Raw genomic sequence first — 20,891 nt, forward strand, 5'->3', positions numbered from 1 at the left:
ACCAACAACCAAACTCCTCAACTGGGATGCTTGTAGAATCACAGTGAGCATTGTAGACCACTCATGTGCAACTTCTGGCAGTAGCAGTAGAGCACCAACATGGGTCACAGATTGGCTGGATGACACAAGTGACTTGAATCCAGCCCAACCAGGGATTTTGCTTTGCTCTCCATTTTCTCTAGACAGGGCAGATGCGATGATCCAGCCTTTGGTGGTCATTTGATAAGACTCGGCAACTCCTGTAGTGTTGACCTCAAATCTTTGTGCTCTCTGGACCACTCTGTGTTTGGGTTTGCTACAAGGTTTGATGGGTGTGTGGTACGGGGAAACTGATAAGATTCTTTGCCTCTTCAAGTTCCAGACTGGGTGCAATGACCTCCTCTTGAACATTGGCCTTCTGATATACTGCAGTGATTGTCCCATGTGTGGTTCCTTTTCCATCCACTGTGTCCTCGGCAAAGTCAGTGTTGTCGACAGCAAAGAACACAAAGCTTCCTTTTTTAAGGAAGTGAGGCACATACAGACCATTGAAGCGCTTTGAGTTCTCCACAACAGCATTGGCTATAGCCGTTTCCAGAAGCAGTGTCCGATTGTATGGCACACAGTAGCTCTGTAAGTGAAGGAGGTCCAACAGCTTCTTGTTCCTGGTGTCATGATGGATGGTAAGTGCCAACCCGAGGACCTGTGGATTTTCTCTGGCATGCTGTATCCAGAACCTATCTGTCATCTCCCTCGGTTGGTGTCGCACCTGCCTTTTGCTTTTGAAAGCATACATGATGTTTTGGCTTATTGTAAGGGCTGATTGTTGCATTGTCCTACTCCTGGTCTCTGTTTGCAACTCAACTTCAGGTCCTACCAATATCCACTGTATAAGGCTGTATAACTCTACTGGAACATCTTCTACCTTGCTCAATATGTTCATGTCTGTTTGTTCCTTCTTATTGAAATTCACAATACTTCTGTATATTATCTGAGCTGACTTGTGCAACATCTTCATGTCATCCATTTCACTTGCATGGTCCTGTGCCATAGTCATGTGGACAATACTCTCCTCACAGGCTTCTGGGCAGTAAAGAATGGATGGTCTTTTCCTGTTTGGTCTCACACACTTCACTCTTGGTAAATTGTGACAAATCTGATCCCTTAGCCATTTCCTTGTCAGTTTTGGTTTGTGCTTATGTGCCTCCTCACTGCCACCAAGCATAGAAATGTAGGTTCTTTCTACATCCTCCATGGGGAGAAATGCTTTGTCTTGAGTTTTAATGTCAATGATATTGATCAACTCGATCAAACATGACATCTGCATGGGCAGGTCTTCTGTTGTGCATTTGGTTTTATTGTGGGTATGGTTTCTGAGGACATGAAACAGATGGTTTCTCCAGCACTGCCTATGATATCTCACATCTATTGCATGGGCATCACTTGGTAATATTGCAGTGCTTAATCTTGTCATCAACACTTGATCTTGGGAAATATCAACAGCCTGTCTGAGTGCCTCTCCTGTATTCTCAGTTCTTAGTTTAAAGAGTGGTTGACTATTATCTGTTTGACAGAAGAAGCATAAGAAGCATAGGTCGTTGAGTAGTGGGTTTGTTACAGATCTTGTGAAGGGCATTGAGGGTCCTGGTTCACTGGCTTCCATTTCTGTACTTGATCTTTTACAGCCACGTTTTATTCCAGTGGACATTGTATGTTCAAAGCGGTCTCTGAATCGTTCCAAAATTCCAGCAACCATCCAGCTAATTTTGGCAGTTAGGCTACTAACTAGCAACTGTCAAAATTAGCTAGCTGTCTTAATAATCTGAATAAAATACTATAATTAAATCCACTATTGTATTATATATCAAAATATCAAAAAATGGTTAACTTACAAGCGCGTGGTATTCTTGCATTCACCACAGGCAGAGGAATGGAAAGAGGTCCTCAGGGATATCACAGACCATGTTTTTTCCTGATTTAATGGGGTTCATGAATTGCTTGAATTTTTATATAAGTTTCACTTTTCTATGCGGGACATGCTTTGTCCCAACTCTCAAGAATCAGTGATGTATGTTACTTGAGGGGGCAGTAAGAAGGGTAGCAATTTTCTTTCCCACCCCTTGGGGGCGCTACAGCACGATTCTGAGCATAATTTTGAAGTCACCATTGGATTCGTTGACCAAGAAAACATAGGTTTGGCATGTTAAATTGAGTTTTTAGGTTGTTTAGAGGCCAAGGTAGCAGAAATTCTGTATTTTATGGCGCCCATTTTGAAATTCCAAAATGGCCGCCATACAGGTGTCTGTACAAGTGGCAACATTGGTTTTTGGAATCCCCAGGGTCTGCAGATTCCAAAAATGTATAGGTCAACAAATCCCCAAAAAATTCCCACAAAAGTACATTTTTGTACACAGTGAACCTGACTATTGCTACTGTGGTAGCATGTTGTAGCATGTCAATTTATTTTGTTGATGAGTGAGATACACTGAATCAACAAATCAACCAATCAATCAATCATGTAAGTAGTGAAGAAATGAGATAGAACTGAGGAAACTATCATTTTTTATCTGGAAAAATATCTGTGAGGAAACAATAGAGGCAGGAAAAAGTTGTAAAATTATTTATTTAGGAAAATCCTAAGGGATATTATGGAACACCATCAGAATACATATACATATACATGACAGCACTATAGTTTCAAAGCGTACAGCACTGGACAATGTTGCCCCTCTGAAAAGGAAGGTAATCAGTCAGAAGAGGTTGGCTCCTTGGTATAATTCACAGCTGCGTGCTTTAAAGCAGACTGCAAGAAAGCTGGAGAGACAGTGGTGTTCCTCTAATTTAGAAGAGTCTCAATTAGTCTGGAAAGATAGTTTAACAATGTATAAGAAAGCCCTTCGTAAAGCTAGAACTGCTTATTATTCATCATTGATAGAAGAGAATAAGAATAATCCCAGGTTTCTTTTCAGCACTGTAGCCAGGCTGACTAAGAGTCCGAGCTCTGCTGAGCCAGTTATTCCTTTAACTCTCAGCAGTGATGATTTCATGAGCTTCTTTATTAATAAAATTGTTTCTATCAGAGAGAAGATTGATGGAGTCCTTCCCACTATTATCAGTGATGTATCATCAAGTACAGCAGCTTTAGAAGTATCTTTAGAACCTGATTTGTGTTTAGACAGCTTCTGCCCAGTTGATCTCTCTGAACTAACAACAGCAATAGTCTCTTCTAAACCATCAACTTGTGTTTTAGACCCAATCCCAACCAGACTGTTCAAGGAGGTTTTCCCATTAATTGACACTTCCATATTGGATTTGATCAATCTGTCTTTGTTGACAGGATATGTACCTCAGACTTTTAAGGTTGGTGTAATTAAACCTTTACTTAAAAAACCTACTCTTGATTCAGAAGTGTTGGCTCATTATAGACCTATATCCCATCTCCCTTTTATGTCTAAAGTTCTTGAAAAAATAGTTGCAGCTCAGCTTTGTGATCACTTACACAGAAATAATCTGTTTGAAGAGTTTCAGTCAGGATTCAGAGTGCATCATAGCACAGAAACAGCACTGCTGAAAGTTACCAATGATCTCCTCTTAGCCTCTGATAGCGGACTTGTGTCTGTGCTTGTCCTGTTGGATCTCAGTGCTGCATTTGATACGGTCGATCACAGTATCTTATTACACAGAATTGAACATGTTATTGGGATTAAAGGAACTGCATTAGGCTGGTTTAAGTCATATTTATCTGATAGATTTCAGTTTGTTCTTGTAAATGAAGAATCTTCCTCACACACCAGAGTAAGTCATGGAGTTCCTCAGGGTTCTGTGCTTGGACCGATTCTTTTCACTTTATACATGCTTCCATTAGGTAACATTATTAGACAGCATGGCATAAATTTCCATTGCTATGCTGATGATACTCAGCTGTACTTATCTATAAAACCAGATGAACCCAATAGGTTGGTCAGACTCCAAGCATGTCTTAAAGACATAAAGACCTGGATGACTCAGAACTGTCTGCTTCTAAATTCAGACAAAACTGAAGTCGTTATCTTTGGACCTGAGCGTTTCAGGGAGAAATTGTCTAGCTATATAGTTACTCTAGATGGTATTTCCTTGGCTTCTAGTTCTACAGTGAGGAACCTTGGAGTTATTTTTGACCAGAACTTATCATTTGACTCGCATATAAAACAGGTTTCTAGGACTGCCTTCTTTCATCTTCGTAATATTGTTAAAATCAGGAATATCTTGTCTCAGAGTGATGCAGAAAAACTAGTCCATGCATTTGTTACTTCAAGATTGGACTACTGTAATTCTTTATTATTGGGCTGTCCCACATATTCTCTGAAAAGCCTTCAGTTGATCCAAAATGCTGCAGCCAGAGTTTTGATGAGAACTAACGGGAGAGATCATATTTCTCCAGTTTTAGCTTCTCTTCATTGGCTCCCTGTTAAATTAAGAATAGAATTTAAGATTCTTCTCCTTACATATAAAGCTCTTAATGACCGAGCTCCATTATATCTTAAAGATCTCATTGTAAGATATTTTCCTAACAGAGCACTTCGTTCCCAAACTGCAGGTTTACTTGAGGTTCCCAGAGTTTCTAAAAGTAGAATGGGAGGCAGAGCCTTCAGTTATCAGGCCCCTCTCTTGTGGAATAAGCTGCCAGTAAATGTCCGGGAAGCAGACACCCTTTCCACTTTTAAGACCAGGCTTAAAACTTTCCTTTTTTATAAAGCTTATAGTTAGGTCTGTTGAATCTGCTAGTGTGTCTGCTAGTGTGTCTTGTTCTGCCTCCACCTCTGGCACCCTCTATACTTTCATTACCCCCTACCCGAACCAGGGTTTGAATCCCATTCCCGCTTATCTTACCTCTTTTATTTCTCCCCCTACCCGAACCAGGGTTTGCACCCCCACCCCGCTGTGACTGGTGTGCAGTTGGTGAGAGTGAGTTGTATGGCTTTGTTTTTGCTGGTATTTTTAGTGAATATAGGACTGTTTAGGTGAATTTGTCTGCCGTATCTGCTAGTGTGTCTTGTTCTGCCTCCACCTCTGGCACCTTCTATACTTTCATTACCCTCTACCAGAACCAGGGTTTGAATCCCATTCCTGCTTATCTTACCTCTTTTATTTCTCCCCCTACCCGAACCAGGGTTTGCATCCCCACCCCGCTGTGACTGGTGTGCAGTTGGTGAGAGGCTGAGGTAGCTTGTGGCTGTAAAAAGATGGTTGTTGTGGTGTGAGGAGCAGATCTATATAGGGAGTATAGGGAATTACTTACTGAGTCTGGTCCTTTATTTATTTATTTATTTATTTATTTTTTCGTTAGCACAAGTTTCTTGTGTTTACCTTGAATAGGCATGGCTCAGGTAATCCTGAAACATCCCATAGTTAAGCTGCTATAGGCCTAGACTGCTGGGGGGCCTCATCTGTCACACCTTTCCTCACTTTACTCTCTTTATGTATATGTGACATTATTGTGGTCATTAACTCGTGTTTCCCTGTTCCAACAGATATCCTTTGAATGGTGTTACAGTGCCCCCCCCCCCCCCCCCCCCCCCCTTTCTGTCTTCTCAAACCCCAGCTGGTTGAGGCGGATGGCCACCCTTCCTGAGTCTGGTTCTGCCAGAGGTTTCTTCCTGTTAAAAGGGAGTTGTTTCTCTCCACAGTCGCCTCAAGCACGCTCAGGACGGGAGATTGGACCGAAAAACAAAAAGTCTTCAGTGTAATCTGTTGGTTTTCTTAGCTAGGAAATAGTTTTTGAATTGGCTCTATATGAACGGATTGGATTATTTTATGAATTATGATTATTATTAATTAATTGAATTCCAATTGGCTTGAATTGGACTTACTATCTAAGTGCCTTGAGATGACATTTGTTGTATTTGGCGCTATATAAATAAAAATGAATTGAATTGAATACAAATAAACAAATATGCTAGTATGTAACCATAAACCAAATTTTTACCAAAAAATTAAGGACATAAAAAAACATGTCAGTCAATAAGTAAATGAATGTATGAATAAATTGTGATAATAATTTGAGTTCAAAGTTAAAACGAGTAGGTCTTGTTTTGTTCTAAAAACTCTCTTCAAAGACCTAGGCCATGATAATAAAGTAAGCCTTGCCACAGATTTTAGGTCTTACATTGGGTATGATTAAAAGATTTCTTACAGTAAACCTGGGGGTTCTTGAGGGTTTGTAGGCTAAAGCAGATCTGATAAACAGGCAGGACCATGGCCATTAGAGAATTTTTAAGAACAACAGAACCTTAAAATCAATTCTGAGTGCCACAGTAATCAAAACTCCAGGATATAAAAGTATGCAGTACGGTCTCTGCATTTACTTGAGAGAAAAACGATCAGACTCTAGAAATGCTCTTTGATTTACTGTATTCAAATGTGGGGAACAGATTTGACAGATTTTTTTTTAACTGAAATATAGCCTTGTGGAAGCCTTGTCTTACAGGTTTTGTGCCACAGGAATATGTTTGCCACTCAGGCAAACCATCACTTCCACATAGATATTGACAGCCACACTTCCACTGTAGCTGACTACATCTCTACCACCATAAACAGTGTCACCACCCATAAAAGGATCACCATGTACCCAAATCAGAAACCTTGGATGAACAGGGTTGTCTGCCCTGCTGAGGGCAACTCCGCCTTCAGATCAGGAGACACACAAACCGACAATGAAGCCAGGGCTAATCTGAAGCGGGGTATCGAGAAGGCCAAAACCTGCTACAAGCTCAAACTTCAACCCCCGACATATGTGGCAAGACATTCAGGTCATCAGTGACCAGAAGCCCATCAATGCTTCACCTTCATCCTCTAATATCTTCTTCCTCAATTGCAACGGTTGCACAGTGCTGACCACCAACCCCAGTCACTCTCCACTGATATCAGAGCTGTGCTAATCAGGATCAACGCCGACAAAGCTGCAGGCCCTGACGACATCCCTGGACATGTGCTCAGAGTATGCACTGAGGAGTTGGCAGGGGTTCTGACGGAGTTATTCAATCTGTCCCTGGCCCGTGCTGTTGTGCCGACCTACTTTAAGACCACCTCCATCGTGCCACGAACAAAACACTCTTCTTCAACTTCACTCCATGTTTCAACCTCTACCGCCCAGTAGTGCTCACTCCCATCATCACAAAGTGCTTCGATCAGCTGGTCCTGGCACATCTCAAATCCTGTCTCCCCTCTACCTTTGAGTCCCACCAATTTGCCTACCGCAAGAATAGGAGCACAGAGGATGCAGTCTCCATAGCGCTGCACTCTGTCCTCTCTCACCTAGACAATGAAAACACATACGCCAGAATGCTGTTCATTAACTTCAGTTTAGCATTTAATATTGACATCCCTTCTAAGTTGATCACCACACTTACAGATCAGGGCATTAGTGCTTCTATCTGCAATTGGTTATTGGACTTTGTGACCAACAGGCCCCAACATGATCAGCTAGACCAGCACTGCTCCTCCATCCTCACCCTAAACATCGCCGTAGCACAAGGCTGTGTAATGAGCCTATTCCTCTACTCCCTCTTTACTCCCAACTGTAGACCTTTAGATGCTAATACCATTTTTAAGTTTGTAGATGATACCACAGTTATTGGCCTCATCAAGGACAATGAAGAGTCAGTCTACAGGGATGAGATGGACCACCTGGCTGTGTGGTGTGATGCAAACAACCTGCTGTTCAACACAAAATAATATTGTACTTCAGGGGGAAGGGCGACACACACCAGCTCATCCAAATCAACGGTGTAATGGTGGAGCATGCGTCTAACTTTAAATTTTGGGGGACCCACATTCCACAGGATCTCTCCTGAACAACTAACTGCTCTAACCTAGTCAAGAAGGCTAACCAGCATGTCTTCTTCCTGAGGACTTCCTGAGGAAGAACCACTCAGATGAACTTCTACCGCTGCACCATTGATAGCATACTTATCAACTGTATTACAGTCTGGTATGGGAACTGCTCTGTCTCAGACAGAAAGGCGCTGCAGAAGGTGGTGAAAACACAGTGCATTGCTTGAGCCTCAATGAAGCGTTGTCTCAGGAGAGCACACAACATCAGGAAAGACTCCCATCTCACCGTTTGCCCCCCAGCCTTCTGGTAGGCACTATAGGAACCTCCGAACTAAGACCACCAGGTTTTGGAACAGCTTCTTTCCAACAATTGTCTCTCTGCTGAACTCTGCTTCCCGGTTACCCTCCCCCTTTTCATCACCTCACACACAGGACTGTACTGTCTATACTCTATTGTACTGGCATTCAGTTTAGTACTGTACTGCGATCCCTGCACTGTTTCTGTACTTTAATATCCTCTAATTGCACTACTGTACAAAACAAATATCCAATAACTGTACACTACTGTACATTCAGTACATATTGTAAATCATTCCCAACTGCCTGTTGTATATACTACATTTTTCCCAGTAATAATCAGCGAAACTGTATGATTATACAGTTTTTTTGTTATAGTCCACTGTACATTTACATATTTATGCATTTATGAGATGCTTTTATCCAAAGCGACTTGCAAAGAACAAGGAGAATGTTGAGATGTTTGAGAATGCAAATGTTTAGGTTTGCTAAGTGCTGTTCAAGAGATGAATCAAGAGTGCAGTGGGGAAAGGGGGGGGGCATGAGAGGAGAAGTAAGTGAATGATAAGTATAGTTCATGGTTAGTTTGTTTTGAGAGGAGGTACTCCTGGGGAAGCAGAGTTTTCAAGATCCTCTAGCCTGAAGGTAGAGAGGGGAGCCCCTGCTCTGATAGCACTTGGTAGATTATTCCAACAACAGTAGACCATGGATGAGAATAGTCTAGAGTGCCGCCCTCATGGGGGTGGCAGCGCCAGACGATGTTCCTTGGAACAACAAAGGAGCCGAAGGGTAACACGGGTCTGTACAAGAGCGTTGAGGTAGGTGGGAGCAGACCCAGAAAGCACTTTTTGGACTAGTATTGGTGATTTGAATTTGATGCTAGCAGCTACAGGTAGCCAATGTAGCTCAATTAACAGAGGGGTGACATGTGTCCTCTTTGGGAGATCGAAAACCAGACAAACCGCCGCATTCTGGACCATTTGTGGCAGTTTTATCACATGAGCCAGAAGGCCCATTAGGAGGGCGTTGCAGTAGTAAAGGTGAGTAATGACTATGGTTTGTACCAGGAGCTAGGTAGCTTGTTGTGTCAGGAACAGCCTGATCTTTCTTATGCTGAATAGTGCCTAGAGGCACGACTGGACAACAGAGCAACATGCTCAGAAAAGGTCAGTTGGTCATCAGTCGTGACACCCAAGTTTCTTGCAACCTGAGAAGGAACGAGTGATAAAGAGTAAATTTTGACAGAGATCTTGGGCTGTATTGTTTGCTTGGCCGGGAGGACCAGCAGTTCTGTTTTAGAGAGGTGGAGTTGAAGGTGATGCTCTTTCATCGATGTGGGTATGTCAGCAAGACAGTTTGAGGTTTGCACCGAGACCATGGAGTTGCCCAATGGAAACGACAGATAGAGTTGGGTATTATCTGTGTAGAATTGATACGAGAAGCCATGTGAGTGGATGAACGGGGCTAACAAAGAATGTATTATCTGCTTATTTAGGCACAGACCTCCACAGAGAGTCTCAACTTACAGGTATAAAAACAGCTGGCATGAGATTCATCACTAGTCTCGTGCAGTCTTCTAATGCAGTCTCATGTAGTCTTATTTCATATTGTCTTTTTGTTCTGTCTTGTGGCCTTGCAGTCCTGAGTTGCAAACCCTTGTCTACTTTTTGTCATCTTAGTCGTCACAGTATTTCTAGTAGCTATGTTATCTTCCGGTAATAAGCATCTCAAGGGTGGCTTTATCAAGTTTACCAATGTTGAGCAGTTTACCAGAGTTGTCTCTGACACGGTGATACCTCCACAGTGCTCACTATGTCGAGGTTGATGTAAGATTTTGATAAGTTTAATTCTATTTTTTATTTCTAAAGTTTCATCCATCCATTTTCTATACCTGCTTTATCAAATTCACGGTCGTGGGAGTGCTGGAGGCTATTCCAGCTGTCATTGGGCCACACAGAGACAAACAAGAAAAAACAACCAATTTAGAATAACCAATTAATCTAACACGCATGTTTTTAAACGGTGGGAGGAAGGTGGGGAATCCAGAGAGATCCAACACATGCACGGGGAGAACATCCAAACTCCACACAGAATGGGCCCAGCCGGGTTTCCAACCAAGAACTCTCTCGCTATGCAGCCTTGCAGTTCATACCCTGATTGATATGTATGTATATCATCGGTCTTTTCTTCTTGTGATGATTATACATGCGTTTAAACATTTTCCTTTTACCACATCACAACCTTCAGAAACAGTTTATTTCAACACACGGTCACACCATATGTTTCGTGTTTTGTCTGTTTTATGTTATGTCTGTAGTAGCTAGTAAATCAAAGTCATTTACATGACTGTCTCGACGGCTGTTTTCTCATTGCAGTCATTCAAATTCCCTATGACCCGTTTCTTCAAAATACTTTTAATAAAATTATACCCTTTAATAAATTCCTTCATTAAACTAATTAATGTTTTACTTGCTGCTACATCTGCCACAACAAACCATTGTGTAAAAATTCCTTTCATAAAAGGCAAGCCTACTATCTAACCTGTTGTTTCTGTCACTGAGTCAGCTCAGTTACCAAATATAGAATGACATATTCAAGAATATAAACATGTGAACTAAACTCATAATAAAATCTGCTGATTTTAAAACCTACTGAATTTGTGTCTGGAACTTATTCGTTTTTTTCATGAGGATGAACTCAAAAGTCGCATTTTGGAAAAATAATCACAAAAGCAATGATTATTACCTTTAATAGGTGAACAAGTCCTTGTTTGGAAGATGTTTGTTTCTCTTCCTTCATACCCAATGCATTCTGTAAGACTTTGAATTTTTTTACTTTTGTTTACTTCCACTATAGCTTGAAACTTTGGTGCAGGCATTAAAATCTTACTAGGTTTTGGTGTGGAAAATATGTTTACTTTCAAACAGAACCTGTCATTACACCAACTATATACAAATACTTTTCTTTCTTACTGATTGCAGGTTTTTCACTCCCCTACAAAAGAAACTAAATATCGTGGAGACATGGCAGAAACCTACAGCATTGCCTTACTTTAAAATTTGTGATTGGTGTCACAAGAAACAAAGAAAATCATTATGTGTCCATCACCTTGACCACAATAATGTATTTTTGTACGTGTGGTGTCTTGCATTGATAATACTACCATACCAACTGATAGAATAATGGACCTCATGCAAGAACCGTTCGTACGCACAGATTTGTTCTTAAGTCGTGCGTACGAGTGATTTAAGAGAATTTGCGCATTCACCAATCTTTTCGTATTTTACGTTTTCTTTCAGGTACGAACAGAATTTACGAGTGATCCAGACCTGTCGTAGGAGATTCGTAAAATAGTCCGCTGTTATTCCAATCAAGTTTGCTTGACTAATGGATTGTATATTTAATTACTTTGAAGCAAACATAAATAAATATATACATTATACCCCATAATTATGGTGACATTATTCTGTTTGACTTAAATTATGCACTAATTGAAGGTTAATCTGACTATATAACACGAACCGGCGGTGGATTTGCTACTTTTGGATGCCTTAGTGTGTCAGGCTCTTGAAGAGATCATGTAGATATCCACGTGGAGACAGACGAATGGCTGACATCGCGATTAAGACTGCCAAAGACTGTGCTGCTAATAATATGCAGCTTGCTAGAGCCACAACTCCAGAGAGAAACACGCCGATCTAACCCAATTCCACCACACGTCCAGGTCCTCACCACCCTTGGATTTTTGGCCATTGGAAGCTTTCAGAGGGAGATTGGAGACAGATCGGGGGTGTCCCAGTCCTCTGTGAGTCGTGCGCTCCCCTTGGTCATCAAAGCTCTCATCAGTTTATCACCCATGGAACATCAGATTCCCAACACTGCTGTCCAACAAGTACAGATTAAGAGGGACTTTCATGCCGTGGGTGGACTGCCAATCATAATTGGAGCACGAGACACACATACGCATCAAAGCACCTGTGTCATTGTGTAGCGCACTGAGCTGAAGGCCGGATGGTGGTGTCTCCATACAGCGGGGGGGGGGCAAACTGCTTTATAGCCCAGAGAGGGCATGCCAGATTTGCGAAATATTGCCATGAACGAGGGTCTCCACCTGAACCAGCCCAGGCAGATCAGAAGGTGTGGTGCCAGAAGACCCCCCTCATGGACCACCCCATCAAAGAAGCCATCATGATGAGGCAACAACTGATTGCACGGCTTTAGTTGCAGTCATCGAGCGCCTGGCCATGGCAAGACGTTTTTTAAAAAAAAGCTATTTTTATATTAAACCATTTCTTTTTTTTTATTATTTCGGTGACAACTGCAGGGGACACGAAATTAACAGCACTCGTAATTGCTTCCCATTTCTTGGCTTTAGCAGATCCCGTAATTCCACTGCTGACACTGCTGAAAATGACAGATTTTCCTTTCTGGATCTCTGAAAGCAGAACTTCAGTCTCAGAGCCCCCAAAGTTGTTCATTCTGCATCTTGATGCCATTCTCATGACTCAACACTGCCTGGCACAGGAGCGAGGAAGCACAGCCTTATATGGTATTATTTTGGGCGTGGAGAATGCAACTCTACTATCCTCGTGCACGTGGATAGTAGATACGCACGAGTGGGATTCATCATTTACGCAGGTCGTTTACACACTTTTTCCGAAGTTAAGAGTGTTTGTTGAATCTGACGTGGCGTGTTCGTACGAGACCTTCGTACGAAAAAAGTAAGAGAAATTTAGAATAAAAATACGAAAATGTTCGTGCATGAGGCCCAATGAGTTTAAATAAGTTATGTTTAGTATACTATTTTAGGAGGAAGAAACCAACGCACACCAGAAGTTTCGAGGTGCAGGCAGCGGGTACTGGTTGACTTCAAAGGGGAAGATACCGCACACTCTTGTCCATCATATGATGGACAAGAGTGTGCGGTATCTTCCCCTTTGAAATGTTTAGTATACTAAACATAACTGAGAGTTCTTCAGTCTGTATCAAGTGATGGTCCTCATGCCCCTCCACACCTCCTTGGTGTTATTGTTCTCCAGCTGTCTCTCCACCTTTTTCTTGTACTCCACCTTAGCTCGACTTAATGTCTTTTTAAGCTCCTGACGTCACACGCCGTTGTAGGTGCCGCCCTCGGTGGAATGTAAACAACAATGACGACTGTGTATGGGAACTCTCTGGGCGCATAGAATGCACGGAAACCAACTGACAACAGTTCGATCTCTGGACAACAAACCCTCTCCTTAACGGTCTAATAGCGGGGGTTTACCCATCTCTGATTAAAGAACAGTATAACACCCCCGCCTTTCCGCTTACCGCCGCTCGTACTCAGGTCTCGATCCGCTCGTACGGCTGTGAAGCCGGGTATGTCCACACATGAGTCTGGTGTGTTGTTGTTCAGCCAGGACTCAGACAGACAAATCAAACTGCTCTCCCTATACAGCCGTTGGTTCCGCACAAGCGCCTCTAACTCATCACACTTATTTGGTAGCGAGTTAGTGTTTCCCATGATCACCGAGGGCAGAAAAGGTTTGTACCTCCACCTCCTGTTTAGCCGCTGTTTAAAGAATATGTCCGCTATTTAGAGAAGTTAGAGAGTATGTTAGCACAGAGTCACAAAGCACCATCTAGTGAAGCGTCATCTAGTGGTCAACAATGTCATGTATCCCAATACAGCTGTTATTGGATGGTTTAGGGTAGATTAAGCTTTCTTGGAGCAGCTAGAAAACAACAACAATAATAAATGATCTATTATATATATAATACTCAGTTTGCAGCTTACTCATAAACAGTGGCCTCCATAATTATGGAATGAAGATAAAGATGAGCATATATTATTTGCAAATAAGAAATTTGATTACTTCAATTATATTAACAATTCAATTTTCTTTTTGTTTGGGAATTAAACGTCTCAGAAATATCCTTTTTTCTTAATTTTGGTTAAGGCTGCAAATTTATTTATTTATGATTGTAAGTGTTAGCCTAATTCACACATTATTTTGGCCATGGGCCTAATTGATATAATTTCTATCCTATACAATTAAATAAAATATATAATGATATATAGATATTTATCAGAGTAAAGATGTTGCTCTGTAGGTCCACTTGTTATAAACAATAGTAATTTCATATTTCTTCTTTTGTTGCAGTACAGACAGCTAGACAGACACAGACAGATAGATAGGTAGGCAGGGAGACAGACAGACAGACAGATCTATTATATTTGTTATTGTATGCAGTGTTACGTTAATTTCTTTGTGGTTTTACATGGATGCCATTAATTGTCTGTCTTTTTCATTTAAGCTGTACATGAGGATATTCGATCAAAGAGGCAGAAAGACTTGCCCCCTGCTGAAGAAATTACGTGGACCATCGTTGACACTGCACTGGATAGCAGCGTAGACAGCCTTAGCCTGTTTGATGATGACGACATAACAGACCCAGAATATGTCCCAACCCCAACTCTGACTCCGACGATGACTTTGATACCGACTGAAGTGGAACTTGGAGACCCAGTGGAAGAAGTTCAAGGGCCACAGCCAGAGCCACAACCTGAGGTGGACGGGAGGAAAGGAGAATCACGTCCACCAATGAGGGAGCCATGTGGTGCCAAGTGTCAAAGAAGGTGTACAGACCACATTTCGGAGGAAAGATGTAGGGAGGTATTTAGTCAATACTGGGAGATGGAATACACAGAAAGAAGATCATGGATGTTTCACTCGGTAACCCCACTGCCGACCAAAAGAAGAACAACCGGCCCAGAAAGTCGCCGTGGCCACTCATTCGTCTACCGGCTAAAAGACCACAAAGGAGAGCCAATTCAGGTCTGCAAGATTTTTTTTCTCTCAACATTGGGCTACCATCCAAAAAATGACAGTCTCGTCATTTCCATGATGGGGAAATTGAAAACGAAGCAACTGGCTTCACCCAAGGACCAGAGAGGAAGGCAGGCGGCCGTCAACAAGCTGGACGTGAAGACCCTGGATGAGCACATTGAGTCCTTTCTTCCTTGCGTGAGCCATTACAGACGGGAGCATGCCCCACATCGGCGGTACCTCCCAAGTGACATCACAATTAAGGTGATGCATTCAGACTACCTGGACAAAGGAAATGCTTGCTCATATGAAACATACAGAAAGGTCGTAAAAAACAAAAAAATCAGTTTTGCCAAACTTGGGGAGGAAGAGTGTGAGGACTGTCTGAAACATGCTGAACATGTGAATTGCCACACAGAAGAAAGTGAAAACACAGATTGCCCGGAGTGCCAAAGGTGGCAAAAACACAAGGAGTCTGCCCTGGAGACCCGCCTCAGCTACCAGGCAGATGCAGAGAGGGACTGGCCGGAGCACACATCAGTTAGGAGTGTGGACCTCTAGAAGGTCATAATGCTGCCACGCATGCCAGGAGTCAAGTCATCTCTTTTTACCCGCCGCATCACAGTATACCACGAGACATTCGCCTCAGTGGGAAAAAAACAAAACAAGAAGAACACCATCTCTGTCTTGTGGCACGAGGGAACAGCAGGGCGGAGTGCAGCAGAGATAACGTCGGCATATGTCACAGCATTGGAGAAGGAGAGGGATGTACGCCACAGCATTCTCTGGGTGGACAATTGCAGTGCGCAAAATAAAAACTGGTGCCTGCTATCCTCACTCGTCACTTTTCTTAACAGTGACACCACTTCACAGGAGGACATCACCCTGAAGTTTTTTGAGCGGGGACACACTTTTATGAGCGCTGACAGTTTCCACCATGGTGTCGAGCAGCAGCTGAGGAACCGTCCAGGTGGTGTGGTGTACGACTTTGAGGACTTTATCAGTGTTGTGGCAAGCTCCAACTCCAGGAAAGTGGATGTTGTCCAACTGGACAATGCCAATGTGCTGGATTGGAGGGATGGCCATTCCACTACAAAGGTCAAGAAGGCACAGGCACCAAAGCTTGGGGAGATGGCGGAGATCCAGGTGAGGCGTGGCTCGAAGAGTCTTTTTTTCAAGCTATCTCATACAGAGACCGACTTCACGGAATTGGACTTCCTCTTGAAGAGATTTGAGCTGAAGGTGTCCACTGTTTTTTGACCACAGGATAGAGGGGTTGAGGAGGCCAAGAAGAGAGATATTATCCACAATCTTTGTCCTCTCATGCCACCAAACAGGAGGGTGTTCTGGTCTTCCCTGCCTGTGAGTGTTACTGGCGCCAGACCTTAGGTAAATCTGGACCAGCAGCAAAGGTTACACAGGCTAGAGAGTAATAACGCCCCCACCCTATTGTTCTTTCTTCTGTGTATTTCTTTTATTGTATCACACAGTACACTTTATGTATTTGTGTGATACATTTTGTTTTTAATGTTAAGCGTCTTTGAGATTTTTAAATCAAATCAAACTTTATCAAATCAAACTTTATTTATATAGCACCTTTCATACTAAAGAAAAAAGCAACACAAAGTGCTTTACATAATAAAATCAGTAATAAAATCAATTCAATTCATAAACTCACACACAACATCACACCGACAACCACACTGCACACATACTACCTCCCCACCACCCCCAACATGAGCAATATCAACAACAATCAACAACAATCAACATTAAAATCAACATTAAAATCAAAAAGAGCTGTATAAATAAAAAGTATTATTATTATTTTTATTCCTATTCCGATTTCCAAATCAAATGATTCTTGTAGAGTTTTTCATTTATTAGTTTATTTGTGATGGAACTCTGTATATACAAAAAATTATTTGTTGTAAATATGCCATATTTAGCTTGGGAGCTAATTTACATCTTCAGTTGTCTTAGTTGTCTCAAATTATTATTAAATATTTACTAATTTGAAATATGTGTCCCATTTATTAATTTCATTCAGTACTTTGTGTTTATTAGCCCACTGAAACAGATATACTGCACCACATAAAATCATCAACTTGTTCATCTTGATTATCATCAAAAAAGTTCTAAAAGCCTTAGAAAAACAAAGGCAAAATTATTTTATTTTGCTCTGTTGAACTGGAGTTAGCATAACTTGCCTATATATTGCTTCAAAGTGAAGTTGTTTTGCAGTGCTTTAATGTTAATGTGATTTGTTGTAGGTACAGCAGATACACACTCAGATACACATTAATCTAATACTCACGGATAATAACGTGGTCCTTTTCAAAATAAATTGTCCCCATCAAAGGCCTTGATACAGCTTAGTAATGTAAGACACTTTAAGCAGCAATTTAGGCACCAGAACAACTAGCGGTTGGAAAATATTGACCTAAAATGGCCTGATTACTTTGGGTTTGGTATGTTCATGTTCAGGAAAACGAATGGTTCCAATTAGTCCAAATACAGTGTATCTAACACACCAAGAGCCCAACTTGTGACAAAACAGTTTTTGAAGAATCTGCAGTTACTGCCTTTTTCCTTGGTATGGTGCCACAATTTTGGTAAGTAATACAAAGCAAGAACACAGTAACCGCAAAATAGGGTTGAAACATAAAATTAAATATGAAGATTAATATGTCCAAAGAATAAGCTAATATAAAGTAACAAAACTGCCACATGTCCATTAATCTACCTACAACTACTTAGGCTGGACAACAGGATAACTTTAAAGTCCTTTTTCTCAGTTCTGCACTCTGCGTAGTTACTGCCTTTTTGCTTTGTAGGGCAGTATGGGTTCGGGAGACAAAATGCTCATCTTTAGGACTGGGGTTAAAACTTATGGGCAGGGCTGACTCGCCAAGGTATCCCTTTAGTCATCCTTCAATATGCCAAGATGGTTGGGGGACTTCCTACACTATTTCACTGAATTGGACCGTACTGAATTGAACTGATTTAGATTAAAGTAGATAATAAAAAATGTAATTGGACTGAGCTGGATTAGAATGAGAATGAACTGGAATGCATAGCTCAGGTGACCCTAAACCATCCTTAGACCTCCTGTGTTGCCCTGAGCACTTCTTACTCTGCTCTCTGTACTCTCCATGCATGAATGTAACATTGTTGTTGTTAACTTGTGTTTCTCTTTCTCCCAGGTATTCCTGACCGCGTGTTATGGTACTTGTAGGCCCCTCTTTCATATCCTCGAAATAAGAAAAAATGTATTTGAAAAATACTATTTTGTGAATTAGACTAATTTGTATTTTAATTAGTTTATTTAATTGGATTATAATTTGATTAAAGTAAAGTGGACTGATTTGGTTTATCATTGAATTTAACATTTCATACCTTTGTTGTGAATTAGTGCTATATGTATAAAACTGAATAAAATATCTAATTGGCAAGTCTTTATCTTAAATTGTACAAACCTAATGTTAAGACCTTTTGAGAACTAGATTTCTTTTTTATTAGGTTCTATTGCATACAATCTTGCATAAAACCAGTAGAGGGTATACTTTCTTTTTCACATGACTGTAAAGTATGATGGCTGAAAAAGCTCATCTGCTTAGGAAAATAAATGCAAATAGGTTAAACAAAAGCAAATTAAGAAAAGATCTTAACCAACTATGGCTAGGTTTAAACACATCTCCAATTACATCTGAATTGTGAGATCAAAATGTTGAAATCAACCAAAAATAATTAACCTTTCAGCTAATTTTTCCCACATTACTGATTAGTAAGTTTTTTTTGGCCATTTCTATTATTGCCTGTGCTATTTATAAAGAGTTTCTGTATTCAAATTGGACGATAGTTCAGTCTACCAGTCAGTTGAAGAGTCCTTGGACAAGATACTGAACCCCGTGTTGCCCCTGATGCATTAATTGCTGTGCAATATTTTTTTAATTTCCCTCTGGATTTATAAAGTATCTATCTATCTGAGAAAAAAAGTTGAATTTATTGTAAGTATTTGAAGCACAATTACCAACTTGGTAATGTTTCAACTATTTCTAGCATGACTGTCTATTTGCATGTGTTGTGATATCAAGTCAATGATGATTTGCTGATTTGCTTCTGTTCAGTCTATCGTTTGTCTGTTTTACCAAGTTAATGTACATTGAGCTCTCTCAGCAACTGTGTAAATGTATACATAGAATCAGTTGAGTTTATGTGTAAGTGGAGTTTTAGTCTACAAGAAATTGCAGGAGTCTACAAACATAATACACTTACAGGGCAGCGAGAGAGAGAAGTGTGTCGTCCTTCTTGCTGTTTTGTTGCTGTGTCAGGAAAATCCAGTCCAGACAATAGACATGTAAATTTAAGCTCTTGATTTGTTTCCCCAGACCAATTTTTTTGTTGTGTTTTTGTGCAACAACAAACAGAAACAGTAACACAATATATATATAGTAACACTGCATTTCTAAAGAAAGTCACATATTGACTGTTGCATCACATTTAATAGACATAGTCCACATTTTGAGGTCAGAATGTCATGTAGGAGAGTCAAGATAGTTCCCATCCACATCACTAGTGCCTTCAAGAAAATTTACTTTGAAGTTGGTTTTTTTTGCATGTTTTTTGCATTTTTTTTGGTGTTTTATTGTTTCTGTCTTACACAATTCCAGCAACTTGATTAGGGTTAAAATTTGAAACCCAGATAGTTCAGGAAAGGTATCTGAAGTGAGATGATGAATGTTTGGTCTTAAAACTTCATTGTTAAGGGTACATATTAAAACAAATGAGAAAAAACATTGTGGCCTGCATTAAACGCACCCTGTAACATTGTATTGCATGAATATATCCTTCTCTTCAATTACTGGCCATAGATTACTGTGATGATGAAGAACTATGTTTGCAACCAAACTTTAACCAACAAAATCAATGAATTACTTAGAGTGGAGGATGGCAATGGATAGTTTTCTATCCTCAAATCTACCTAGATTCTCTCTTCAACATTACCTAAAGGTGTGATGAGAATCCAGCAGGTAAATAGTAAGCAAGATTTTTTTTCTTTTCCTTTTAATACTATTTATAAGCTAAGTGATTCTAGATGGATTTGGCAATTTGGCGATTGAAAAGTTAGCCAAATGTCAGTTTGATATTGGTTTCCTTCAAATTTCTACAATATTTTCTTTATTTACATGGATATTTACATCCTGCTGACATATTCAGCAATTGATATTGATGTTGTGGTTCAGGTTGAGCTTGGTTCCACTTCAGGCAGTATATAAATTTGTGTGCTTGGTTCAGGTAGATTCTCTGCTTGTATTTGGACCACAACCACAAAGAGGTTAAGCATTCTTTCATACCTTCCTTTGAGATTTTTTTCCAGGGGTGGGCGGGGTACATGAAGGCTGCGTTCTGGATCTGATCATTGATATCTTCATCTTCATTGAACGGGAATGTCCCACTGAGACTACAAATACAGAATTAGATGACATGTTGAAGTGTTTTTGTACTGTGTATTGTACCTTTAACAAACTACAATATAACTTAAATACTATAATGACTGATTACTATAATGATGATTATTCATTTTTCGTGAAAAAAAAGAGCCCAAATGGATTTACGAGCTGAGTTTTTGAACCAATTAAACTTAAAAAGATAAAGAAGGTGAAAGCAGGAATCAGAGAAAGGAACTGACACTAATGCACCTAAAAAGCAAAGGATTCAAAGGTAAACAAGACTCAAATCGTTTATTACATAAAGCCCTACCTGACGTAAATGATGACTCCGGCAGACCACATGTCGAGGGAGCGGTTGTAACCTTTGTTTCTTAGGACCTCTGGAGCAAGATATGCTGGCGTGCCAACTACCGAGCGCCTGAATGACTTTTCACCAATGATTCGAGCAAATCCAAAGTCACAAAGCTTCACCTGCAACAGGACAATGGAGGGGTGTTAAATTTCAAATGCTCTGCAACCACTTTGCCTACTCACCAGT

The 20,891-nt window shown here is 40.7% G+C and overlaps 1 protein-coding gene across 2 annotated transcripts in view; it reads right to left on the reverse strand.

Annotated features, from left to right (window-relative positions):
* The window catches only part of prkd1 (protein kinase D1), a 263,074-nt gene that overhangs the window by 75,795 nt on the left and 166,388 nt on the right, over positions 1 to 20,891 (reverse strand). For both annotated transcript variants that reach the window (XM_075448220.1, XM_075448219.1), the window contains exons 18-19: positions 20,664 to 20,824; positions 20,258 to 20,364 (exon numbers count right to left, since the gene is read on the reverse strand). In XM_075448220.1, the coding sequence (XP_075304335.1) occupies positions 20,258 to 20,364; positions 20,664 to 20,824 (268 nt within the window). The remainder of the gene's footprint in view (positions 1 to 20,257; positions 20,365 to 20,663; positions 20,825 to 20,891) is intronic.

The sequence above is a fragment of the Odontesthes bonariensis genome, chromosome 17, assembly GCF_027942865.1.
Source record: "Odontesthes bonariensis isolate fOdoBon6 chromosome 17, fOdoBon6.hap1, whole genome shotgun sequence".
Lineage (NCBI taxonomy): Eukaryota > Metazoa > Chordata > Actinopteri > Atheriniformes > Atherinopsidae > Odontesthes > Odontesthes bonariensis.